The sequence below is a fragment of the Strix uralensis genome, chromosome 3, assembly GCF_047716275.1.
Source record: "Strix uralensis isolate ZFMK-TIS-50842 chromosome 3, bStrUra1, whole genome shotgun sequence".
In the NCBI taxonomy this organism is placed as follows: domain Eukaryota; kingdom Metazoa; phylum Chordata; class Aves; order Strigiformes; family Strigidae; genus Strix; species Strix uralensis.
The window spans coordinates 117,473,628-117,500,819 of NC_133974.1; the positions used below are offsets into that span (position 1 = coordinate 117,473,628).

The window sequence follows — 27,192 nt, forward strand, 5'->3', positions numbered from 1 at the left end:
GATCACCAACACACAGTGAGTTGCTCCATTGTCAGAGTATTGAACAGTCTATTCTGGCAGGCAGGACAGAGGAAGATTTCTGTGTGTTGCAGCTTTTGCAGTCTATCTGGAAATAAAAATAGCTGAATTGCATAAATACCTTTGAAGAGAAGTGTTTCCAAATGTAAACATAACAAAGAAAGGAGGTGAAATGTTCACCCAACTGCGTATGCATATACACCTGCATCTGAAGTGATTGTTGAATTTCAACAAGCTAATAAAAGAATGCTAAGGCTTATCTTAAAGCTAGCTGTTAAATTGAGGACAAGTGAAAGAAAGAAATCTTATGATAAGAGAATTTTTGTGTATACTAATTATATGAGTTCTCAGTAGGAGAAATACCAGTCCAGGGTGCCAGCAGCACCATTAGTAGTTTTGTGATAAGTCTGTTTGCTGAACTGAGCGATTGTTTATAGTAGGTTAGCATGTCTAATTTAATATTTTAAAAAATTTTCACAGTCTAGTAAAGGACATGGATAATGTCTCTCCTGAGAAAAATGATGTAAAAAGCTGCCCCCGGGACTCTGGATATGACAGCCTATCTAACAAGCTAAGCATATTGGACAAGCTCCTCCATACTCACCCTGTGTGGCTGCAGCTTGGTCTGAATGATGCTGAAGCCATGGAAATTCTTCAGGCCCAGCCTCCTGGGGTAAGAAATTACATTTCAATTTATTTGATGCAAATGTTTAAAAAAAAAAAAACCCAAAACAACACCAACCAACATCCTACCCCTGTTTCTTCTGTTCTTTGGATAATCCAAGTGAGGGCTTCCTGAGTGCTTGGCAGCTGGAGCAGTTGGAGTGTGACCCATTACCTGGGCTGATACATCGGAGGACTAGTTTGGGGTCCTCTGGAGCTGAGAACTGGACTGCTGCAATTACAGATCCAAAGCTGGACCTTGCTAACCAGACCATGTAACAAATGTATTGCCCCCATAACGAGAAAGCAATAGATAAATGGGAAATGTCAGCATTTTATCCTTCACTAGTGCCTGCGTTAAACTTGCTGTGATGGGAACCAGGCCCTGTGTGCTTGATGAGGCTGATAGCATGTTTATAATGCTGCCTCCATCCTGGTGCAGGAGGATTGCATAAATGGGCTAGTGGGACACAGGAGCATGCCACCATCAGTGTCCCTTTCTCCTCCAGACTCTGCTGCTTGACTCAAGGCTTGGGATTTGCTGTGGAGAGCATAATGGACTTGGTGTTGTGTCTGTGTTATACAAGGATGTGATGCTTTTATAATTGTTCTGCTCCCATTTCACACCAAGCTGTTGGACCTGATACAGTAATAACTGAGTAAAATTCTGAGATGTTTTATATAGATAAGAGATCATTAAGTTTTTCTGGTTCCTTTTGTCTATAATTTGTCTCTGTTAAGGCATCTGTGATGAAGCTAAAACCGTGTCCTTTTGCCTTTTTCGCAACAGATATTTCTGGTTAGGAAATCTGCAAGATTGCAAAAGAAAGTCATTTCTCTGCGTCTGCCCAGTGACTGTGGGTCCTGCCTAAAAGAATTTGCAATAAAGGAAAGCACATACAGTAAGTTGTGAGTTACATACTTTTCAGTTATGTGTCACCCTGTATGAGCCAGGAGCACTCTGCTTTGATGAAACCCACGGCAGAAGATACCCAAAGTCATGCACATAGTGTCACAGGCTGCCTACAGTGCTCTCTGAGGAGGGCTCTGCGAGTGGGTCAGGCATATCCTGGGGAAGAGAAGATACACAGAAATGCTTAAGTCTGTGCTGGAATACTTGTTTTATGTACCTTGCTGAATCCAGGATTCATTGAGCATTATGGGTAGTTATCCTCTTCTGTAGAAACACAGTCTATAATCCTGTCTGCCGTCAATGAAAAGTCCTTGCATTTTCTTGTGCTCAGGGGACTGTTCTTGGATGCAACTCTGTCATGAGCACTCTCTGACTACAAATTTGAGTGTGGTGTTTGTTGGGGGTTTTTTTAATGTACTAACTAGATGGGTTTTAACCCTCTGGAACTGTTTCTGATGCAAGATCAATGATTTTTCTAATTCAACTATATTTGTTCCCTGTTTTCTAATAGAAATGAGCAAATGTTAGAGTTCCAGTCAGTTTCAAAACAATACTGCCCTCATCTCTTTAGAGTGGAGGGTGTGAAAAATATGTTTGAAATACAGGAATGAAAAAAGGAAGCTGCAGCTGGTGAGTGTATGTGGTGCAGAAACTGCAAGTGGAACAAATGGTTCATTTCAACAAGAAAGTGAAAACTGGAGAAAATCGGCAACAATTTCAGTTAAACTTCCCTGAAGCAGAGGGTCTGTAGTTAACTGCTATTTCTGTTAGAAAACTGAGATCATTTTAGTTGGGTTTTTCCTTTTTACCTCTCCCTTCCCTGCCCCCAGCAGCAAAAAGTTAATTCTGCGTGTCTGGTTTTGGTTCCAGTTATAAACAAGGCATGGCAAAGAGAAGAGAAAGCTATCAGTGATAGTTGATCTAAGTGTGATCTAAGACTGTGTTTGTAGGTTTGTTACGCTACTGAATTCCCTCTCTCACATCTAGAAAATAAAATAATATATTGTCTTTCATGAATAAAATTTTACCACAAGGGGGAAGTATCTACTGATGTTTTTACTCACCAGTCATAGCTGAGGTTTTAAGTGTAGTCAGGGATCTGAACACTCATCTTCTCTTAGTCGGCCCCCAGATCACCTGCATGCTTACTGTCTGCATTGTTAGCATCTCTCTTAAAGAAATCCCATTTTCCAGACACATAAATGACCAGGTTGACCTGTCCTTCAGTGTAAAGGTTGGATAAAAGATCAGTACCTGACTTAAGTTTTTACTCTGGTTCATGGGCAGACTTTATAATCGGTAGAACTGGAACCTTGGCCTTAGAGCACAGAGTACTGATAAAATTACACCTTTGCTACTCACCGAGAGGTGTTGCTGAGGTATCTAAAGCTGCAGCATGGCTTTTGGCTTTCCCCACCAAACCCAGGAGTCTGCCTCGTTTCAGCACAGATGTCTGAAGCATCCGTAGCAGTGGAAGTACTCTCCTTGGGAGATGACTTTCAAAAGTATTCCTCCACTGGTGAAACATCAACAGTGTGTGTACCACACCAGCTGGCGATTCACCCCCTCAGGGCTGGGCTGAAACAATCACAGACTTCACATTCACTCCTTTGTAGAAGTTGTCCGAGGCTGCAAGAGCCCAGCGTTCATGTGCTTCAGGAACCTGTCATGCTACATTTCATAAACACTCTTCCTTCTGTTCTGGTCTCAGTCATGTCCAGAGGCAAAAGATGTAGATCATTTCACTCTATGAGCTTCTTCTGCTTGATCATTAGGTGAGATTTGCCACGGGAATCAGAGAGGGCTTAATGTAAGCCAAGTGGCAATCACTTCTATGTCATTATTACTCTGAACAAGTATTTATATCAAGAAGAAGCAATGGTATGGAACGGGGAAAAAATGAAAGGCATTGCTTGTGCCTGCCTTCCTCCCCCATTGTGCAAGGCAATGGCACAATGCAGAATTGTCTGAGGTTTTTTTAAAGGTTTTTCATGTTAAATGGTTTTCTTGAAGTGAATGAAAATATATCATCTCCCATTAGGTGCTAACACATCTGGGGAGAAGACAGGTGAGTAGAATGGAATACAAGAGGAGGAAACATAAGATTTAAAATTAGGTATACTAGTATACTGCGCAAACAAAGCCTCTGTTACTGATTTATTGTCTATTAGCAAAATGTTGTGCAATTCTAATTACGCTTGATCTGTTCCCCAGGAATTAGACTGTATGTTTGGAATACAAAAACAAACCCACCACCAAGATTATCAGTATATGCTTGAAAACGACTTTAGCAGAGACATGTACTCCGCCACACAGTTGTTTTGTCTTAGCCAAACAGTATCTAGTTTGATGGTGCAAACTTATTAATTTTATGCAAAAATCTGAGCTTTTCTAAGAAACAGTGGATAGATGTGTGATTCTTTCCCTTTTGTAACTTTCTTTGCAGCCTTTTCCTTGGAGGGGTCTGGAATAAGTTTTGCTGATTTATTCAGGCTCATTGCTTTCTACTGTATTAGCAGGTAAGACGGTGTTAAGTTCTGAGTCACATTTGCTGACTGTCTTGAAAAAAAGAGTCTCAAGAACTTGGTTCAGCATGATATTTATGTTGCCAACCTACAAATATTCCTGGGTAGTGGGAGAAATAAAAGATGAGAATTGGAAGCAAGTCTTTGTCTTATTTGGTACTGATTATTGGAAGGCTGGTGTTACGTTACCTACCCAACTGTGAGGTGTTGCCAAGTTGAACTTTACTTTAGCTGATATCTTGTAATGCTTTTTTAACCGCTCTGTAACTCATTTAATAAGCACCATAAACTATCTTGCAATGTCCATTTCTTGGAATTGCTAGTAAAAAGCATTTTTGGAGTATAATGGAAAAAAGTCAGATCACACTGTAGAATATGACAACTGAGAGATGTGAATATAAATTGTGAACAACAAAAATAGCCTCATCAGCTTTCCAGTTTATGGTTGCCCAACTTGTTTTCCCACATATTATGCAGTGAAAGAAATAGCTGGTGTTTTTTATCTTTGAAGTTGTTTTCAATTTGACTTTAGTTTACTGGTGCAAACTTGCAGACTGATGCTCAAGCCTCACATTTATCCACAGACAGAATATGGCCAAACTGCACATCTGCACATTTTCTGAAATAAGAGGGGAAGGCAACTTTTATGGTTCTGGTCCTTTTACTGCAACAAGGTTGCCAATTAGAGCCCACAGTGGTGATTTCTGGTGTGGGGAATGCTCACTAGAGATGCACTTAGGTTGCTGTGCTTACAGTTTTTGTGGTGGAAAAGCATCTAGACCTTCTTTGTTGCAGGCCTCCATTTTGCCAAGCTGTGCAAAAATGTGATGAAAGAAGCGTTTACACCACATAAGTATTTGGTCAGCGCTCAGATGAGAAATGAGCTGAAACTGCATTTAAAAGCAGTTTAATGATGACAGATTCCTTATCTTGTCACCCTTTTAGTTCTGCACACTAGCCAGGCTCTGGTAAATTCCCTCATAAGTGCCTACAGGGACTGCAGCAAATGTAGATTTCTTTGCATTAGTTTATCCCTTTTCTTTCACTGAAGGCTCCAAGTTGCTTTGCATTTGCTAAAACTAAGCTCACAAATGCACAGTAGTTTGTTGCCGTGCTAATGAGTCTCATAACTTGAGAGTCTCTCTGGGCAAAGTGGCTTTAATTTTCTTAATGGTATTTCAGTTAGCTAAGTGTGAATTTAGTATCCTGATGCAGTCAGGCCTCCCATTCGGGAATCACATACAAAACTGTGTAACCAGGCTCTTCATCTCTTTATTTTTCTGTTCATTTTCTTGTTGCCCTTTGGGGAAGGGGAAGGAAGTGAAAAAAGTGGCGGTCATAACTTAGACATGGTGTTAAAGCATCTTCTTAAACACAACTTTAACTGCAAACCCATCCACGGATACCTGTAATAAATGCAACTTCGGCTGCAAACCTGTCCAGAGATTTCAGTAAATGAAGCTCACTCTTTGATTGTGGGTATGCTTTAGGAAGTGGATGCGTATTTCCCCATTCAGTGGAGAAACGTCATAAGTGTTTCTGTTTGCCTAATGTTTCTTAAGTGACAGCATCTACCCGGCACCCTTGTCCTCTTCAGGCAGCAGTCTAGTATTGCTGGAGGTGCAAGAGGAAAATGTATAGACTTCTTAAAGAAGCAGATGGGTAGCTATCTAGAGAAAGAGAGTGTGCCATTTGGTACATCTCAGCAAAACCAGGAGGATTTCCTAAAACCAGAGGGAATTTCTTGCAATAGATACCCAGTCAGTTTGTATGAGGAGTCAAGCATTACCTGTCTTTGTATTGAGTTCATGACGATGTTCTAGACTCTACATAATCTGTGGTATGATGTTGAAAGTGTCTTTTCAAATGCTTTTTAGCTAGTGTATCAGTATCACACATATGCTTGATTTGAATTTGACTGGTGTTCTGAGATCCTGTTTTTTCAACAAGTTAACATACAGCATAGGTAATACTAATATTATAGAAATCCACTATCTGTGCTACAACAGATGGTTGGCTTGTTCAATCTTAAAAAAAAAAAATTACGCTGACACCAGTTGTATGTAGGATTCCTGTGCTCCATTTGTTCTCATTTACTCTGAATTACATAGGTACTTCTACTACAGGTTTTCCAGTTTAGCATGCACTGTTGTTTGAGGGTGTATCTGTACCAACTGGGCAGGCAAAAGGTATAGTACTTGTTGATGGTAGTACTCATACAATGTACATATAGTTAAGTAGTTTTGTCCCTTAAAATCTCTAAAAGTTTTGTGCACTGGATTTGGCTTATGCTGTAGTTCATGCATTCATGCATCTCTCTTTGTAAACACCCATTGAACTTCTAGTAAGCAGGGAAGAGAAACCACGTATGAGAAAAAATTATAGACTTTCTTAAATGAAGTGCGTTTTCAGCCTAGGACAGAGTAATACCAAAATATCCTAGCTTAGAAATTTTTATGGTAGCTACCCATTTAAATTTGTATTCCAAGGAGTGCAATTCAACTTTGAGAGCAATCAACAGCACATTCAGAAAATATGATGCTTTGTTGAAGGGTTAAGGGCAGATAACAATTTTGCATCTCACTGGTATGCTTGTAAAAGACCAGGTGTAAAAGCTTCTGCTATAATGGGAGAAAATACTGGATGGCTCTGTGGAAATCAACTGAAAGAGTCCTGGGCACTTCGCACCACTTTCCAATGTAAAGGAGCCCTGGGGTTGGTAATGTTTTCACTGTGTGCTGTGTGTCAAAGGCTATTGCTAACTGCCACAGCTAAAGAAGAAAGTTAGATTCAGAGCTCAGCCACTGCCAGTGCTGAAAACAAGTGCTTTTAAAACTATGAATGTTCTTGTGAAAACCGTAATTGTTTCTCTTCCACAACAGGGATGTCCTTCCTTTCACCCTGAAGCTGCCTCATGCTATTGCTGCAGCAAAGACAGAAGCTCAACTTGAAGAGATTGCTCAGCTTGGACTGAGTAAGTAGTTCTCTATATAGATGTCATTCCCTGTAGCCTTGCTGTAAGCTTGACAAAAAAGTCTGTATCAGTAAGCAGTTCATATTGGTCAGTGATGATACAGGTTTCATTTAGAAAAGCAGCTTCTCTTATTGGGAAGGCCAAACCTTGTACTTGCCAAACAGTGACCTTAGTGCTCTTCCTTCCTTCTGTGTCTTCTGTGATTTGTTAGTGCTGTTTCCTTCCTTCCTTCTCCTCTCTCCTCTCTGGGCAGCCTTGGGCAAAGCAAGTCTTACAATCCCCAGGCAGAGGTTTGATGAAGCTTCTCCTCTAAGGGCTGATGCTGGCTGCAAGCTCACATAGCAGGCACTAGCTTGATAACTTGTGGAGCTGCCAGGAGAATGTAGGAGCTGAGGTTCATTGTTAATAAAACTTGTGTTCAGATTGACATGTGATCTTAGACTGGTGATTTTGAGATCAGTGGCTCAATGCAGTAGCATATTAATAAAAGGAGAGTATAGGTAGGATCTGCAGAATGTATCCATGTGTGTTCATTTGGTGAAATTTTTAAAATAACAAAAGAAAATGCAAGAACATGACCTTGCATCACTTGATTGCTACAACCAAATACTGGCTCATTGTAAAATGTACCTTCAGCTTGCAGGAGATGCAAAAAGCCTGGCGGGATTTCAAACATGGGCTCCACCCAGATGAATCGTTGAGCAACTCCTGCAAAGTGCTGAATGGCCTCATTTCCTTTTGCAGGAAGGGAGGGTGGACTGTTGGCAGTCTTTGTCCCAGTAGATTTTTTGAATCATCTTTGCCTTAGAAGTGGATCCTCACTAAAGCAGAATGTTAGTGTGAGGCTTTCTAGAACTATTTAGTGGGACTTTGCAGCAAAGCCATACACAGGGAAATATTGCACTGCTTTGCAGTTTGTTTTGATGCAGTGTCAATGCAGTTAAGGAATTTGTTTTAGAGAGGAGACAAATGATTTATACACTGCTTATCTGCAAGTTTAGGTAATTAGGTGAAAGTATGGATTTTCATGGGAATAGATTAGTTGAGTGTTTGGGGGCGGGGTGGGGGGAAGAAAATGTCGGTCTGGGATACAGTGTAGTGAAGAGACAGTCTCCCAGTGCCACCTAGAAGCCTTGAAGTAACTTTAGGTGAGTTACTGTATAAGAGATGATCATGGTGCTGTCAAGCAAGCTCTCCAGACTGGCTACACTGTCCACAGTACCTGGAAGTGCCACGGCCTACTTGCTGTAGAGTTAGTCTTGCTCTTGAACAGTCTCTGTCTACATTGTGTGTATTGTTTCTTTAAGCTAATACATTTGAAAGCTGAGGAGGAGACTGATAGATCAGTGTCTAACTTGGTGTATTTGGGATCAATTACCTACTACACACCAAATTATGATCACGGTTTCTGTGAGCAAAAACCAGACAACGAAGTTGAGATTTTGATGGAGTTTTAGGTGTGTGTGTGCAAAAGAGCACACCAGTAAGTCAGCTCTTCAATGCTGTGGACCCATGAGATGCCTAAAAACTCCCAGGGGCCCTTCCTCTTAAGTGTGAGCTTTCCTTAAGCAACACGTAGACATAAAGCACCCTAGTCTGAATACAGAGGGTTGTAGCTGCTGTCGGAGCTCTGTTACGCTGTAGACTCAGAGGGAGAACTACACAAGGCAGGTTAACAGCACGTAGCCCAGCAAACCACATCAGGAAGAACTGGTGGTGAAGGTTTCAAGGCTGTTGCCAACCTGTAAGGTTTCATGTGCTGAACATAAGACAACTCTGTGTCTCTTGTTTCACCTGCAGTGGTGCTTACATCATGTGCGTTTGCAACTGCCCACATGCCAGGTGCACTGGCCAGTCTGCTGAGGGATCTGCAGGCAGGATGTGAAGTCATGGAAGTGGAAGAAAACAGCAGCGTCGCATGACTATGTAGAGAAATATGTCTGTGCCTACATATGTTCTGTGGCAGTGGCCTGTCACCACGGGCCATTTCCTGCATTCTGCCCCATAGGCAAGACACAGCTGTTGGGCATGGACCCTGTTATGCAGTGCTTGGCATTCATGCAGCTGGGCCCGGGTGTCATTGCTCAACAGCCCAAAAGAGGCATCTTGACACTACAGGAAAAGGGGCCCTGTCAAAACTGGCAAATTTTAAAACCTCCTTCCTTTGGTATTCCTTTCATTTTAGTCAGATTGTTGTCCTCAAGGGCTTGTCAGATTTCAGTCTTTGTACTTTCGGGAGCTGATGGGTTTTGCTGTTGACTCAGTTTCACAAACATGCTGACACTTTGCTGGGACAAGTGCAGAGGCTGCAGCTGAAACTTGCTGGTTTAGCACAGGTTTTCCTCACTGCTGGTGTGGGACTGCACATCTGGTCTATTTATGTGCTGCTGAGTATCTAAAACCTCAGGCGAACTGTGTCACCATTGCAAAGGCAAGGCCGCAGGCCAGTGCTCTTAGAGACGTGAGCATTTGGTCTGTGTAGCTAAAGATTCTGTGTCCACCCACCACAGCAAAATGTGAGCTGTCTTTTCATGTGGAGCTTCATTTTTTCACTATCAAAAGAAACCAAACCAAAATTTTTGTTGAGTTGCCATAAGTGGCCATCAGCTGAAATAAATCAGCCTGACTGTTGTCTTTAACAGAGTGAGCTTATTAATATCAGCTGAGAATCGGCTTATTTCTCCTGAGTGAGATGCTAGTGAGTAGTTTATGTTCATTTCAGTCTCAAGTTGAGAAGAATTACTGTGTCACAGTCTCCATTCCTTTGATTCTCAGTTTATTTTTAAGCCTAGTTCAGTGGGCTGATCTGAAGCTGTGCATTGGTCATGGTATTTATAAACGAATAAGAGCAGCCTCAGGAGTGTAGATGCAGTTATGTCTGGTGGTGCTTTAAGAGGTTCACTCAGAATTTTTTTTTTCCGCCTTGAATTAATAAAAGCTTGTCTAAACTTCTTAATACTTTAAACTGGTGATGTTAAGCTGAGTGTTCTGAAAGCCATCTGCATGCTGTTTTGCATTCTTACATTAATGCAATGATGATTTTCAGACTTTTGGAGCTCCCTGGCTAACAGCAACCCCCCGGATCCTTCACCTCCCCGTAGGCCTGTGCCTTTGGACAGTGCTTGTAAAGACTCGCGTCAGCTCTGCCTTATAAATGGAGTGCATTCTATACGAACCAGAACGCCTTCAGAGCTGGAGTGCAGCCAGACCAACGGAGCGCTGTGTTTCATTAATCCTCTCTTCTTAAAAGTGCACAGCCAGGATGTCAGTGGAAGTCTGAAAAGGCAGAGCCCGAGAACTCAAGACGTGAATGGCACAGCGAGGCCTCGCTCCCCCCCGCCCCGGCCGCCACCTCCTTCTATTAATAGCATCCTCACGAGTCCACAGCTTTCCAGGACTATAAAGCAGGCGAGCATGCCAGAAACAGTCAACCATAAGAAAGAGAGAGGCTTGGATTTGCTGCAGAATAAACCAACCCCTATTCCGCCTCCTCGGCTGAAGAAGCAGGCTGTTTGCTCAGAAGTGGAAGGTAGCTCAAAGACCACAGGGGTAATTCAGCCTGGCTGCAGCTCGGTGTCTGTGCCTGAAGCTGCTGGCGTTCCAGGTGAAACCCTGCCTGAGCTGGCTCCAGCAGCTGCCAGAAAGACGGTAGCTACCAGCTCTGAGTCACACATACCGTGGAATGGAGGCAGGCAGAGACTGAGCGACATGAGCATTTCCACCTCCTCGTCTGACTCGCTGGACTTCGATCGGAGCATGCCGCTGTTTGGCTATGAGGGGGACACTAACAGCAGCCTGGAGGATTTTGAGGGTGAAAGCGACCAAGAGAGCATGGCACCCCCTTTGAAGCCCAAGAAGAAAAGAAACAGTTCGTTTGTTCTCCCCAAGATTGTGAAATCTCAGCTACGGAAAGTCAGTGGAGTTTTCAGTTCCTTCATGACCCCTGAAAAGAGGATGATTAAGAAAATTGCAGAGATGTCCCGGGACAAACGCACTTACTTTGGATGCCTAGTGCAGGACTATGTCAGTTTTCTCCAGGAAAACAAGGAGTGCCATGTTTCGAGCACTGATATGCTGCAAACAATTCGGCAGTTCATGACCCAAGTCAAGAATTATTTGTCCCAAAGCTCCGAACTTGATCCCCCAATTGAATCGCTGATTCCCGAGGACCAAATAGGTAAGAAACACTGGCCTGTGTTTTGGGGGAAAGTGAAAAAGTGTATCTGTGTTTATAGTGATATTTTTTGTCCCAGCTTGGAAAGGTGGTGTTGACTTTGCTAGCAGAGTTTGGGCCATTGAGTATTTGAGTCTTAAAACAAAAGAACCCCACACACCCCTCTGCCCCCAATCACCCTAACAACTTAGAAGAGCTATGCTACAAAGTTGTTCATAAAAAGTTATCCTTAAAATAGCTGCAATGTGGACTTTTTACCTGTGATTATTACTTTTTTTTTTTAGCTGCTGTAGTGTTAAAAATTCCTTTATGTGCTGGCACACATGTATTTTTCCCTGAATTGGGCTGAAATAGTTCTTTCTCAATGTTTGGACCAAAACTGTGAATTTTTACCTTATGGATTGTAGCCGTAAAACTAGAATTTACTTGAAACCAGTGACAGTTAAGAGCAGAGAAACATTTCATAACAACTTCTGAAATAAATCTCATTCTTCCAAACATTCTCATTCACTCCTAGCAAAGCTGCATTGGCCCTGCACTTGAAGCTAAATAAAAAGATATATGAGTTTAAAGGAAAAAAAAAAACCCAAATGTGTGCAAGAGAGAAGAGGCTGCTAATCTCAGGTTTTCTATACCTTTCTGTTAATGTACATGTTTATAAATGGTTGCAGATGAGCTATATGTTTGAATATGTGTTTTAACAACAAAGGGAGACTTGTGTATCCACAAAAGTGAAATCATTGTTGCTGCATAAAATCTCACTGCCCCTCTATCTTGCCGAGTCTGAGCAGTATTTGTAAAAGAGTGTATAAGCCACATTTAGGAGGTAAACATCCCTCAGGGCAGAATACTTTTCTTGTGAGCTCACTTCAGTCCTAATTTGCTTGTTTTTTCTTCCATACCACAGTGTCCCAACAGTTGGCCCGGTGCAAAATTGGCAGATAGTTCTTTCTCTGGGACTAGAGGGAGATTTTATGTTGACGTTTCTGTCTGTCCTTGACCAAGAGGAAGTATTCTCACGTAACCAACTTCATTTACACAAAGTCAAGCAAAAGTAACAGGCACTGCTAAAGTAAATATAACACTACAAAGAGTGTCCTCGAAATCAAGACTCTTTCAAAGACGTGTAATGTTTTCACTAGAATAATAAAGAATATTATGTGGCTGTTACATGGAAGAAAGAACAATAAATTGAGCAGTGGTGCAGGCGCATTTTTGCCAGGATTTCTGCAAGAGTACGGGATAGTTGACAAAGAAATTCAGATCTAGTTTGCTTGTAATTTTGTGAAAGCTTGGTTTGACTTGTACTTTGTAAGGGTGTGGTTAAATCGGACTGTGAGTCTCTGAAGACTGGCAAAATGCTGTCTGCTTTTAAATGTTTCAGTAGTTTGGAGTAGCATAAACTATGAAATGTAATAACTAAACTACATTGGTTTTCCTCAGTGACAGAAAGTCTGGCTTTGATCATGTGATCAAATGCAATTAATTATAAAGTGGGGTAGTTTAAACAAAGGAAGAACTTGCTTTTGAATCATCTGCTGCCTATGGCTCGAGCCTGCAAACAACCACAGTGGATCAGGAGCATCAGATGTTGCTGATCTAAGCAGATAACTATGCGACAGCAAGATTTAGTCATCCCTATAGAAAACTTCTTCTGATGCAGCCCTGCCTATTATCTCCGGTTTTGCTTGACTATTTCAGTACAGAATTCATCCTGAATTTTAACTTTGTGAGTAGTCATTTATCCTCTCCTGTCAGTTTACACTCTTATGTGCAGGTTTTCCTCTTGACATGTCAGCCTAGGGCTGGATGTGTGCTGCTGGGAAAATACTCCTTTCTGTTCATCATGTACTGTCCCACAGCAGTGGCGAGTCAGTGTCAGAGCTCAGAGGCTCTGGTCAGGCCTGGTGACTGCCGGGTTAGAGCGGGCCACAGCAGCCGTGCCCAGCTGGGCACTTGCAAGAAGAGGCACCAGGCACGCTTGTGTAGTGGCAGCTTCACCCTGCGACTTGGACGCCGCTGCTGGTGCCAGCAGGGCAGGGAGGGAGCCTGTAGCAGAAAATGTTCAGGCCTGTCAGCTCCCCGGGCCAGTCCTGCCTCTGTGGAGAGGAGCTGGAGCCAGTCCTCACCTCCCTCTCCTGCCCAGCAGAACTGCTGCTGCTGGTTGCCTGTTCTGGGGCTGCCAGACTTCACCTTATCCCACTGTTGTCTCCTGAATTTTGGTTGGTGCTGGAGCATCACCCTCTACCCCAGTCTAGCAAAGCCCCTACTGTTTGGGATTTCATTGTGTAATGATCTTTGTGATTATGTAGCTTTTCTTATAGAACTGCATCACGGACTCCCCAGACTCTTCCAAGCAAAAGACTTCTGTGGGAGATCTTTTAAGTTTCCCAGACAGGGGGCATATCAAATTGTTTAACTTCTGCCAAATCATCAGGAGAATGTGCATCACTGTTTCTGATTATTCCTGACAGGTGCCTCCTAATCTTAGCACCGTAGACTGTTAACCCTTCCTGAAACAATGGGATTCCCAGTATTGGGGCAGAATCAAGACTAAGGCACATGGCTTTTTATTGTTTAAGAAAGAATACAAAGTATAGTTTTAAAAGTCACCCACACCTGAATATGTGTCCACAGAAAAAAGACCTGGACTGGTCAGAGGAGACCCTGATAGTCCACAGCTGCTTGAATAGCAAATGTTCAGGAGCTTTGGTTTGTGTTTCTTCTTTTCCTGGCTGTAGACAGAAAGGAGTAAAGTTGACTGTCATTGCTTCACCAGGTGGGATCTAACACCTGAACAACTTCAGTCTCAATGCCCGAATCTGGGCCTAGCCCAAGAAATGACTGGTTTAAATAGTTTGACAATATGGTATTAACTGATCATGTGGGAAGGTGCCTAAACAATACTGTCTGTTATTTGTTTTGGTATTTCTAATCCATAATGGATTTTTAAATGTTGGATGTTAAAAGAAGCTTGGAAAGAATGCGTTGGCCCCTTACTGGCAGGACTTGCCTTGTCTCAGGGACTTGGGTCTCTATGGAGGAGTTGCAGGCAGACGGAGCTGGAGGCTGTACGGAGGAGCGTACATGGGAGCCGGTATGTCAGCTGCTATGAGGGAGCTTCTCGGAGCAGTGCTTTTGCCTTTGTATTCCTCTTGCTGAGAGGCAATGTTTTACTTTTGTTCTTATGAGATTTTATCATGTTAGCTTTAGGACTGTTTCCCACTTACGAAGATAACTTTAAACCTGGTCTCCAAAGGACTGGTGATGCCCTTCTCCCACCCCCGCCATATCATCACATGTGGATTTTGTATGTGAACTCTCTGCTTTATCATCCAGATTCTGAATTAAAATACTAAATAGAATGAAGCCCAAGGCTGACGCCCATGGTACCTCTTTTCAAATATCTGTTTTGTTTGACAGTCAACCATTGATAATTTGATTCTCAGTACATTATTTTATGCACCCATTCATGCACCCACCTTATGGTAATTACAGCAAGACAATATTTCCCTTGTTTGCTTTAAGAAAGTTGCATGGAACAGGGTTATGGCTCTTAAAAAGGTTAAGATACAGCCCACCCCCTGCTCTCCTCTTTTTCACTGATCCACTTATCCTCTTAAAGGAATAAGAATGGTATGCCACTATATTTTTTTTTTTTTTGAAAAACGCATGTTGGCTGTTTTTTAGCACTGTATTACTTCTTAGGTGCTTGTACACTTGTTTTAGTGTCCCATTCCCCTACCCTGTCATTCATCCTAGTATTTTTTCATGTAAAGTTGAGGCTGACCAAGGTGTCTCCCCCAGCACTTGTCCTTTCACTACAGAAGTCGAGGGGATAGGGCAAATAAGAAGCAGTGGTAAAAGTGCTGAGCCAAAGGCAGAGGATTTGGTTCTCCCTTTTCCAGCCATCCCTTTGTTTTACTTATTCCCTGCTCCTTTATTACTACTTCTTTAAGAGAAGACATGTTTACCACACAGACATAGTGTGAGTTTAATTAACCCATAGCTGATTAAAGCAAAACAAACCTAGCACAGCTAGTTCTGTGATTCACTGGTGTGCTTTATGCAGGTAAAATGAAGGGAGGTTTACCCTAGAGACCTTTCTTCCCTAGTTCCTCAACTTCTGCCACTGCTGCATATCCATCGCCCACCTCAGTCTTACCTCTGTTTTCAGGGTTGTGCAGATTATCAAGGTATGTGGGTTGTATGAGGTCTTACTTTCAAGCCTTGCTCCTGTGGAGGAGATGCCCCTGTCTGCATGGTGGACTAGGCATGTGCCACTGTAGACATCCACCAAGAACTGGACACTTGTCCATGCCAACATGAGCTGTCTTAAAATAGATCCATATCAGTCATGACCATCTATGAACATTCAAGATATTAGGAAAATCCAAAACAAAGCAAACACAGTGTAAGTTGGGTGTCCTGCACATACATGCCATGGTGTTTCAAAGCAACCTTCTGCTTTCAGCCTCTCAGACAATGTTACCTGTTCAGGACTGTATTTTTGTGATGGTTCCCAGGTTTGCTCAGTCTCTTTCTGAGCCCTTCTTTTAGTGATGAATGGTTTGGCAATCATAGATGACAAACAGGGCTTGTGTGTAAATCCAGGGACTAGAATCTGACAGGTAATTTCAGTGGAGCAACAACAGTAACAGGTAAACTGACAGCCTGGAAAAGGTGGGAGCGTGCCTGCAATTTCAGGCAGTGAGGGTTGTAAAGAGGCTGTGTGAGGACACTGGCGATGACTAATATGTTGTCCTCTCTAGATGCAGACTTGCGTGGTTTGCAGCAAAATAAAACAGCATGTCAGCACAGGATACAGATGTGTTTCCACAAGTCACAACGAAACTAGCTGGCTGGCCTTTACAATTCATTTATCAAAGCGTTTCCAGTTCCCATTCTGAGGCTAGAGGCTAATTATAATTTCAGGAACACTACATGGCGCTCAGCTCAAATGATAAATCCAAAGAGTGTCTGTTTTGGTTTTGGAGTATTAAGCATCTTGGGAGGATATTTGAAAACACTTTGCATATGCTGAAGTAAGGAGGAGGTTTTGTTGGCAATTTGGATCTGAGAAACATACAGAGATGTTACCGCAAAGAATCAGTCCTCCATTCACAATTTAGATGCTGATTTGCCTGGGAGACCCTCCTGTATTCTTTTGTGGCTATTAGAAGTTAAACAGTGAAAGCTGTTGCTGGCTGGGAACTGTTTTGTGGGATCATATCCAGAAACACCTTTCTCCAAAAGAGGCCAGTAACAGCAGTTCAAAAGAAAGGGCAAATAGTTGCATGATCTGACCCCAGACATGCTTAGAGGTGTCTTGTGACAATGAATATTGGTCTAAGACCCGTATCACAAGAAATGCTGTCCTTCCAGGCTTTAATAATAACAATAAAATATTTATATAAGTTTTATATTAATTAGATACATATGGGTGTTGTTATTGACTGTTAAAAAAAGTCTAGTCCTTATCAATCTTGCTGTGTGATTGGCCTCATCACCTTGCTAGAATTTGCCACTTTTTAATTTGAAGGCAGAACTATGTGGTGGTTATGTCTATGCCAAGAATTCATAAGGGAGAAGAAAAAGTTGTGTGTTGTTTTGGGTTTGGCTTGGTGGTTTTTTTGGTTTGTTTTTTAAAACAACAGCAAAAACCTTGGACCACTGTCATATCTTAGTCACTTCCTTGTTTGCTGGCTAGTTCTGTGCAAACATGCAGCATTAAAATGAGTTTCAGTCTAACCTTACCAAGCTGAGGCAGTTAGTATCTCTTTGGAATCACAGCTATATGTCCTTTATTTAATTTGTCTCCTATTAGCTGTAATATAGTCACTGAACAGCACTGAAGGATGTTTTACTAAATATCCTGTCCAGTTTTTATTTACCTAATCATGTTAACAGCACAAAAACTGTTAGTAACAGCCTTCAGCAATAAGTACTTGGACCCTGTGCAGAGCTTTGGGCATGAGTTATCTGCTCTCTTCCTCTGTGCTGCTTCAAATCAATTTAAGTTCCCAGAGAAATTGTGGAATGTGATCAAGTAAATTCAAAGTAATTTCCAGGCACTGCTTTTAGAGCCTGTGACGAATTGCAAATATGAAAGAATGCCTCCTCGCCATCTTGCACAGCCGTAAAAGTCTGTGCAATTCATCTGTATGGGAAGCCGTGGGAATGGCACTAACTTCGGGTTGAAGGCAGAAGACTTAAGGCTTCCACTTTTGGCCTACAGATAACAAGCCTGGCCCCAACCAAGGACTGGGACTCTGTGGAGGAGTTTTCCCTCCTGGAAGCATGCAATTCCTGTAGCCTCTGAAGAGGGACTGCTTCTGCAACTCCCTCCATACTGATACTGCAGGCAGCGGCTGAACCATCTCTGGCCTGGAGCCTATAGGGGATCAGTCACAGAAACGTACTGAGTTTTCCGATCTCCCATCCCAGGCTGAGTGCTCCCTTATTAGCAGACCAAGGGGTCTGAAGATCCGTGCTGAATTCTTTACAATTTATTAAACCTACTGTGACCAAATGTGCTTTACTAAGATGAAGGATGGCTGATGCTAACTATTCCTGTGCAGAACTTCCAGAGGAAGCCTGTAGGAGTTAAATTTTCATGGAGATAGAGAGTTCTGTTGCTTAACGTAATGTTTGGCAGCACCAACTGCTTTAATTTTGACTTAAATGAGACCAGGCGGTTGGAATGCAAACTGCAGAGGTGTTCTGCTTACAAGCAAAGCAGCTGGTGTTTTTGCTATTTAAAAAACTAAGCAGGCAGCAGAAATAAATAAAGTAGGCTGAATTGTCAAAAAAGAAAAAAAATCATTAGTGAAGCTAGCAAGGAACTATGCGTACCCTTTAGAAATTGAGCTAGCTAGCATACCCATGGGTGAAGTTTGTGCGTTTTTCTTGGCGGAAGAATATTTCTACCCCACGAGCCCCAAGGATAGCTTCGATTGCAGGGAGAGGCAGTTTCTGTCACTGTGCAGAAGGGTGATGCTTCTGCTTTCCTGACTGGGTTTGGTAGTGCTGTCAGTGATTGTGCAGCTCTATCAAATACAATAGATAAGGATCAGTCATTTGAAATGTTGCCACTTCTTACGTATAATTTGTGGCTCTGATCCGGTGGGGAGCTGGATCCCACCCTTCACGCTGTGTGACAGGCCATCAAGAACACGTGTCAGACTGTTTATGCCTTTACTGGTGACCATAGGGAAATCTAGAAAATCAGAGAGCAAACACCGCTTCTCATGTTCACTCTCTCCCTTCCAGCAGCTTTCACAGTCTCGGTTGTGAGAGAGAGCACAGATGCTTTTAAAGCATCTGGGAATGAAGCAGACATGGCTTTGCCAACTTCATCAGGGTCTCAGGAGGGGAAAATAGCAAGAGAAGGTACAGAATTGGGAGCTACAGAATTGGAATTAGGGTATAGGGGAGATGGGAGATGGACGTTTGGGAATTGCATGCCAAGCAAACACAGAATAAACACTACATATGAAGCAAAGGCACCATAAGAGGAGGAGTGTGTGGAGGGTGTGTTTGTATGGGAAAGGGAGGTATGAAGACCCAAAAGGAAAAATGGCTGAACACAAGGATAAAATAAATGAAAACATAAAGCAAAAGCAAGAAAACGGAAATAGGTAATGCTTGTTTGGAGGGGATGTGTGTGTAAATCCCAAGCCTTAGAAATAGTCTGCAATTTAAAACAATTCAAAAAAAGGGGAGGAGTGGGGGGCGAGAGAAGAAGACAGACTGTGGTCTAAGAAAAACACGTAAGAACAGGCAAAGAACCTGGAAGGGGCATGAGGTTTAATGAAACTCTGAGTCACTAGTAGCAGGGATATCCACTGCTAGCTTGTGTGTGTGATGTGTGATCTAGCAGTGACACAGTCTCTCCTCTTCCTGCTCTCAGTCCCCGCACTCACCTAGTACACGTGCCTACTCTAGGCTCTGGTCCTGCTTCACCAGGATGTTGGTGCAGTGGCAAGGCTGAAGGGTCCCCAGTTTCTTTTGTGCTTGTGGGAGTTCACTATGGTACAAAGAATTGATGTGAGTTAATTATTAATGTAAAGCTATGTTGCCATAGGGATGCTGTGTGGGAGAGGAAATTAGCATATAAAGTAAAGGTCTGCAGAGAAAATGTTTAGCAAAGAGCTTTTTCTGTTGATGAGGTCCATACTTTGAAAATGGAGAATGACTGTTAAAGAAAAACTTGAGTAGAACAAGAATAAAAAAACCCCCTAAGTTAGTGGTTGCTGTGCCACGTGCACACTATTGCCAAACAAAGAACTTCAAACTTGATGACAAAGCTGTATGTAAGCTTGCATGATGAAATCTGAAGCTGGACAAACACAGCTTGGTTTTCATTTATAGTTTAAAGCCCATAATCCGTCCAACTTCATAAAGATCTTGACAAAGTTGAGCCAAGTTTTAGGAGACCTTGGTTGAGTTAGTTTCTGATGGAAACTATGCAAAAAGGATGGGCTTTTGTGCCAAAGCAGACAGAAGTTATGGTTTTGACTGTGTTTTCCTTTAAGTTTCAGAATTAAAGTCTAAGCTCAAAGTAAAATAAAACTCAGAGACTTCTGACCAACAAAAGAAAAAGTTAGCTGGAGCCGCAGATTGCTGCTTTTTTCTTTTTTTTTTTTGTGACAGTCTGTAGTTTCTTTGGGGTTTTTTGTATTTACCACATTGCCATAAATGAAAATGGAATACAGATTCTGCTCTGCCTTTTGTTTTCTTGTTAACAAACATCTGGAAACTCAGCTTGTATAATAAATAGGCCTTAGCAAGTAGGTTTTGCTCTACAGTGTCTCTTTTGGGAATGGTTATATTAATACTGGCTCTGCTCTAGAGGAGGAAGTCAGCTGGACTTGTGTTTTTCCCGTTGCAGATGTTGTCCTGGAGAAGGCCATGCATAAGTGCATTCTGAAGCCGTTGAAGGGCCACATTGAAGCGATGTTGAAAGAGTTTCATACCGCAGATGGATCCTGGAAACAGTTAAAGGAAAACCTGCAGTTGGTGCGGCAGAGGGATCCTCAGGAACTGGGCGTGTTTGTTCCAACACCAGACTTTGTGGACGTTGAAAAGATTAAAGTCAAATTCATGACCATGCAGAAGATGTATTCACCTGAAAAGAAAGTCATGCTGCTGCTGAGAGTTTGCAAATTGATTTACACTGTTATGGAGAATAACTCGGGTATGGTGCTTCTCGTGGTTCAGGTTCACTGATGTTCCAAACCTGGGGTTGTCTTTTGATGGAGGAAATCAGACCACCTGATTCTGCAGACATGTCTCCTCCTGGAGCTCCTGTAGCATCTCCTTGCCCTTTTGAGAGGGATTCTTCCTCTCCGCTTCTTTCCTGATATCTCTGATGTATCTGCTGGCACATCTTACAGATTCAGTGTGAAGCAGAGTTGTGAAGCAGCTTAAAAAAAAACCAGCTTTGCTTAACTGTAGGCTTTTGAAGTTGGCTGCCAGAAAGACTGTCCTGTGAGCCTTGAATTTCACCCTGGTTCTAAATGAGTATTTTTCTGGAAATTGTAATAGAGGTAACACCCTGTATTTAGCTATAGTATTTCAATAGCATGTATGCAGTATGACAACTACAAGGGCTCTGTGTTATAGGGTGGAGGAAAGCAGCCTCTGATCCAGTATTTTTGGCTTGCTGACACTTTGGAACACAAATAACATCTATTTCTAGACTATAGCAAGAGTCTAAAATTGACCTTGAAACCTAGATAATTAAATGGAACTACAGACCAGTTAAGACCAGCTAAGTAGTCAGTGGCACATGCATTCATAGTGGCATGAATTCATAGGTGCAACTCTGTTCCCTGATGTCTTAGCATATACTGCTGTGGTAGGTCATGAGCTAAGGTGAAACAACACTGGTGGTAGTGGGAGATTTTTTCCCTAAGCAAGTATAAGCTGCTGCAGGTGGTTGGCAATTTTCTAAGTGAGCATTGAATGTGCAGCTGGGTCCAGTGCTGATCAAGACACCTACTTTCTTTTGAGATTTGAGATGAACGGTGAAAGCTTGTGGCTGTTAAAGACCCCCAGGCACATTTGCAAGACTTAGGTCTGAGCTCCTGCCTAGTTTATTTCTGTGCAAAATCCTGCATTTTAAAATGGATATAGGGGTCTTGGCCTGAAGTCCTGTAAACTCTTTTCTCCATGCTGTGTTATCACATTGAGTAAGGGACTTCCAACATGCAGAAGGAAAATATTGAGAGGCTGCTGCCAGTTCACTGTTGCACTGAGGGGCTTAGACTAAGATGTGGCAAATGCTCCTTGAATTGTCTTGTTTTGTCATGTGAAGTTTGTAAAATATGACATTGAGCCAGCAGCTGTTTGAGTATCCACTCTCAGCCAGATAACAGTGTAATACCTGGAGGGTATGCCTTAGCTGGTGTAACTTTAGATATCAGCCCTTCAGTCATCTGGAGTTTCACCAAGGTTTAAGTTGGCTCCTCTTCTTGGTGGTTTTAAGTGACCGTCAGGCCAGTTCTGCAATGAACATAGTTTGGCCAAACCCAGAGATTTGGCCACATAGTATTTTCTAAACAGAAAATTTAAATGCAATAAAAGTGGTAGGAGCACAGACAGACCTAAGTACAGCGTAGTCTGTGTGTTAGCTGTGTGCTGCCATTGCCAGTGATGCTTCACCAGCTAGTTGGGAATGATATGAGGCTTTGCTCACTGGTATTTTTAATGAGCTGAGTTTTCATGTCAAATCTAACATGCTTATATATTCAGGCTTCTCTGCTGGGATTTGAACCCAAAAACTGGTATTTGTGGCTGGATCCTTCCAGAAAGTGGATGTTGTCCCTGCATGTATAAAGAAAATGCCTATTCATCATCTCTTAGCCAGTGATAGAAGTGCAGGTGGAGGTCAGGCCAGACTGGCATGTCAGCCTTTTGTGAGTTCACCAGTCGAGCTGATGCCAAGGTGAGCCCAGTCTTTAAATTCCCTTGCATGCCTTAAGGTGTGCATCATCAGATTTGTGCTTGTTAGCAGTACAGGATGAAACTGGTGTTGGCCTCCTGTCCAGCAAGTGTTAGATGATGTTCTCTCTGCTGCACACTGGTAACAGGAGGCTCTAGAGAAATACAAACACACTGGTCAGTGAAGGCAGCAAAATGTGCGTTCCTTTCAAACACTGAAACTGGTAAAAGGATATGGTTTGTCTATCATTGTGTTCCCTTCAACCTAGGGAGGCTGTATGGAGCTGATGACTTCTTGCCTGTGTTGACATATGTACTAGCCCAGTGTGATATGCTGGAGCTGGATACTGAAATTGAATACATGATGGAATTGCTGGATCCATCTTTGCTGCATGGAGAAGGTAATCTATTTATTTATTTTTATTAGAATTGAGTGAAGGACTAGGGAAGGGGGATGCTTCCTCACAGTGCAGTTGCTGTTAACCCTGTTTGAATAGAAATCCTTTCAAGGGGAGTCTTAAAGTCAGCAATGTTGGTAGTGTAACAAGAGAATCTCATTATTTCCACCTTAAAATAAGAGAAAGCTGGTTAGCTCGCCCAGTACAGGCCTGAGTGACCTGGGAATCTACCGATGTGTACTACCTTATGAAGGGAATACGTTGTTTTCAGCCAAAAAGGGGAGGCATCATGACTTAGCAAGTAAGCAGATACACTGTGCAGGTGCCAAATGTGATTATCCTTCTGTGCCTGAAAATATCCTGAGAGTATTTATAGAGTTGCAGCATTCAGTTAAATTGGGAGACACATAACAGGGCTTGGGTTAGATGCTTTGTAAAAATTTCTGGGGGAATTCTCTGCCCCTCTGGGGGCAGTGCTTTTTAGAATATTGCCCCCCTTCATGATCTTCTCTTCTTCCCAGTATTTACTTCTCACAAAGTATTTTTATAAGCCCTAGGAATATGTTTCCTAAGGCACTCTTGAATGATGGCAAAAGTCTGCTAGAGGCAAGGAAATCTCCCTCCCTTCTGTTTTCATGGTGGTGTTTTTAACAAAGAGGTATTCTGCGAGCCCATGGTAGTCCCCAGAATCTACCAGTTTATGAGGAAGTTTAAAGGTTTTTGTGACCAAGCTCAGCTGTGAGTTTAAGTATATGTGTATGTTTCCCATTCCTGCTATCTCTTGGCTTGCTGAAATTGCTGTATCCTCTGACATGCTAGTATGCATGAGACACCCATGCCAGGATTCCTCCAATTTGGCACTAGTCTGTTCCCTGCTTTCTGTACAGAGCATCCTCTAGTGCATTGTTCAGGAATCTTAGCACAGAAAATACTTGAGATGTGAAGCTGGAGATCATTAACATGCTTGAAAGGCAGAAACATTTACTGGACTATTAAGTCAAGTTGGTTTTAATGCAACAGAAGAAGTCCGTCTATTGGCTGGCCCTGTCTTCGGCACCAGCTGAACTATACTGTGCAGGAGAAATTGTTTAGTGCTTTGGGGTTGTGCAGTTCAAATATAACATATTGTCCAATATGTATCATGGGTCTTGCATGTGTTTTATGTATTAAACTTGTTGCAAAGCTAAATGCCAAGAGGATGCTATCAGTAATACAGAAAATACTATGAGCATAGAATGCATCTTGGAATGACTTCATGAATAGACTGTGCTGCCTCTTAAATGGACTCTCCCACTCAAATAGTTTACTTAAAATAAAAAAACAAAAAACAAAACAAAAATGAAAGACAAAGAATGAGAGAAATCAATGACAGCATGTCTTTTGTTTCTGCTGGTTGTTGAGGACTGTTACGTCCTGTTGAGACTCCTTTTCCTTTGTGACCTGGAGCTTCTTTTGTACATTGGCAACTCTATCACGCCTTTAATTTTTTCTCCACTCATGTAATAAAGATGAAGTATGGAGGACTATACACCTCTCCTCCTGAACTAGTTGGACATTATGAGGAGCACTAAAAAGGTGACAAACAGAATCTTCCTTCTAAAAACAAAAGCAAACTCTTTGGGATGCTTCCAGGGTACAAATCTCACGCTCTTTTGTTGCCTTATTGCCACTAAGGGTGGTTGCTTTTAAGTTCCTGAACAGTAGTTGTGTCTTTTACTTTGTTTAAACAACTATGTTTATTTCATCCACACTTGAAGCTCAGGAAGAAAACCAATCACTGTTTGGAAACTGTTAAGAACTCATGTTCCAGCTTTGTAAAAACACTCAGGAATAAAGGAGTGACACCAGTCATTTAAGTAACCAGTTATCCCCAACACTAGTGGACCCAGAGTTAGATACTATTGCACCACGTGATAATATAGAGCACATGCAACCGCTGCATGGCTCTTAGTAGCTGAGAACACACCATCCAGCATTTTTCAGGCCAGTGAGCTGTTTGTCTTTATAAATATTTTGGCAATAGAGGTCAGGGACTTTCATATATATATGTGTGTGTGTGTGTGTACATATATATAAAAAAAGAAAAAAAAAAAGTGTTTGTGCTTCTGACTGTAACCAGGCAGAACTAGTGTGGTGTTTGTGACCACTCTGAGAAGTTCTTTCCCTGCTGCCTTTCACAGGAGGCTATTACTTGACAAGCGCTTATGGAGCACTTTCACTGATCAAGAACTTCCAGGAAGAACAAGCTGCCCGACTGCTAAGTTCAGAAGCCAGAGATACTCTCCGGCAATGGCACAAGAGGAGAACAACTAACAGGACGATACCTTCAGTTGATGATTTTCAGGTAGAGCTTAGGGCTGAATTAAAAAAACAGGGGATGATTGTTTTGTTGGAAATCCCCATTTTAGAGGTATGATTCATAACAATTCCCTTGGGGCCACAAGGTAAGTAGAGTGAAGCAGTGCTGAGACTATGGCTGGCAAATTTGCCTCTGTTTTGAAGTCTTTGCACTTTATAATAGAATTTGATTATGATGGTCTCAAGAAAACACGAAATAATGGAGCTTTCCCACTCTCCCTTCTATTTAAATCATGCAGAGCAAGGATAAACTGAAACATATCTTATATTCAGCTTCTTTTTATGCTTTACTGTTAAAAAGAACAAATCCAGATTATCAGTGGCATAAATCAGCACAACTACTCCCCAGTAGCTAATGGTGGCATACAGCAGGTAATAGAGAGGTGGGAGAAAAGCTTGCCTATAGTTCTAAAGTTTAAGCAAGGAGTAGAGTTCTATACTATGGATGTCTTCATGTTTGTTTGTGTTTTTTCTCTCCATTTCTTACCGCTCTTTCAGAGTAGGGCAGTAACTTCAATTGAAGAATAACAAAACAGTCGGGGATTACTTCATCTTTTAACACCAGGCCTGCATGTCTTTCATATAGTATGCTGCTAATTGTCTGTTCAGATGCATCAGTTTGTGGACTGAAGCAAGGAGGATGTTGGAGTCAAGAAGAAGGGATTTACTCCTTTGTGTTCAGTTATTTACAGTTCATACCACAGCACAAAGTTGCCAGAGAGGCTAATGACAACCATCAATTAGATATGAAGTAGCTAAGAGCTTGAGAAATGAAGGTGTGGGATCATCAAGAGATAATGAAACCTTTCAGTTGAGGTTCCTTTTGCTTTATCGGTGTTCATGCAAATGACTACAGCACAACACTGAACAGGAAGGAGTTGGGAAAAGAAGCAGTCTTCCACAATTAGCCTCCTTTGAAGAGGAGAACTGATTAACAGAAATCCCAAACTATGGCCAGTGCACAAAGCTAGATCCATCTTATTGGGATCCATTTTATATTCTGCTTACTTGTAGTTAGGGGTCAGATTCAAGTAGCTTGAGTCTTTGTTCTTTCTAGAAAACCCACACACTTTTTATAGGAAAATTAATTACCCTGTGTTTCTGCTGGATGACTAAATGACAGAAGATTCTTTCAGCAGGATCTTGTATTCCATTTCACCTTCTCTTCCTCAGCAAATGAACTTCAGCCAAGCTAAATGTGCAGCTGGATGCCATGCTGGATGCAGGAAGATGTAGGGGGGCAGGGGAAGAGGTGACACCAAGTGTGTCCAGTGCTGCTGCTTCTGTTGTCTCTTTCAAAAGAAAGCCTTGAATCAGTAATATCACAGCACTTCCAGGCTATGCTTGGCACAAATTCAAGCATTTTGCTGCCTGCTAAGAATGCCAGTTTTTCATCTCCTTTCTCCATGTCCTGAAGTGAAGCATCTTCCCGACAACCAACATGTAACACAACTTTAGCTCAACTCGTCTTTCCTACATTGAACCAGGATGTGATCACTGGATTTCTGAGATGCAGTCTCACAGCCTTATCAACTTTTGGGCCCTGGAAGGCCTCCATCCTCCCTCCCTCAAAAGGATGGAAAATAAAAAAATCCCGTATTTTGCTGATGATTAAATACAACTTTCTGATATAGCATAAATAATTTTGATACTTAGTATATGAGTGACAGGCATTTGTAAAAACTTCAGCCTCTCCTTGAAGCAATCCTGTCCGTCTAACGCAAATGCATTTAAAAACAGGTCTTATGTGTGTTAGCTACATTAGAAACTAAAACTGTAGTGTGTTTTGCCTTATCTAGGGATGATTTTTTTTGTAATGTCTTCACGCTGGGTAACAAAAAGGGATTAGTTCTGTTCAGTCAGGTTCAGTCCCAATGGTCTAAATGCTGTTGCAAAGCTTCAGTATTTTTGTATGCAAGCTATCAAAAAATACTTTATTAAAGACAAGAGTGCTCTCTGGAAGTTAAGTCATACGAACATTCTCCTCAGTCTTAGCTTTTAACACCTTGTTTTTATGAAATGTAAGTTTTTACCATTGTGATTTAGCATGCTTAATTTATTCAGCATAAACATAGGTACCAGCTCAGTCGATAAACAGGTCTTTCACACAGTCTTTTTTTTTTCCTACCTACTTTAATTTTACTGCTTTTTCTAATTGCAGTTAATTTCTTTTTAAAAAAAGCATGTGACAGCAGGCTGTTTTGTTCATGTGTCCAAAAGTG

At 41.9% G+C, this 27,192-nt stretch overlaps 1 protein-coding gene across 8 annotated transcripts in view; it reads left to right on the forward strand.

Moving 5' to 3' along the window:
* RIN2 (Ras and Rab interactor 2) overlaps window positions 1–27,192 on the forward strand; it is a 252,426-nt gene that overhangs the window by 222,518 nt on the left and 2,716 nt on the right. For all 8 annotated transcript variants that reach the window (XM_074864108.1, XM_074864109.1, XM_074864115.1 and 5 more), the window contains 8 exons: window positions 499–691; window positions 1,472–1,583; window positions 4,041–4,113; window positions 7,002–7,093; window positions 10,140–11,270; window positions 20,161–20,466; window positions 22,484–22,615; window positions 24,793–24,956. In XM_074864108.1, the coding sequence (XP_074720209.1) occupies window positions 499–691; window positions 1,472–1,583; window positions 4,041–4,113; window positions 7,002–7,093; window positions 10,140–11,270; window positions 20,161–20,466; window positions 22,484–22,615; window positions 24,793–24,956 (2,203 nt within the window). The remainder of the gene's footprint in view (window positions 1–498; window positions 692–1,471; window positions 1,584–4,040; window positions 4,114–7,001; window positions 7,094–10,139; window positions 11,271–20,160; window positions 20,467–22,483; window positions 22,616–24,792; window positions 24,957–27,192) is intronic.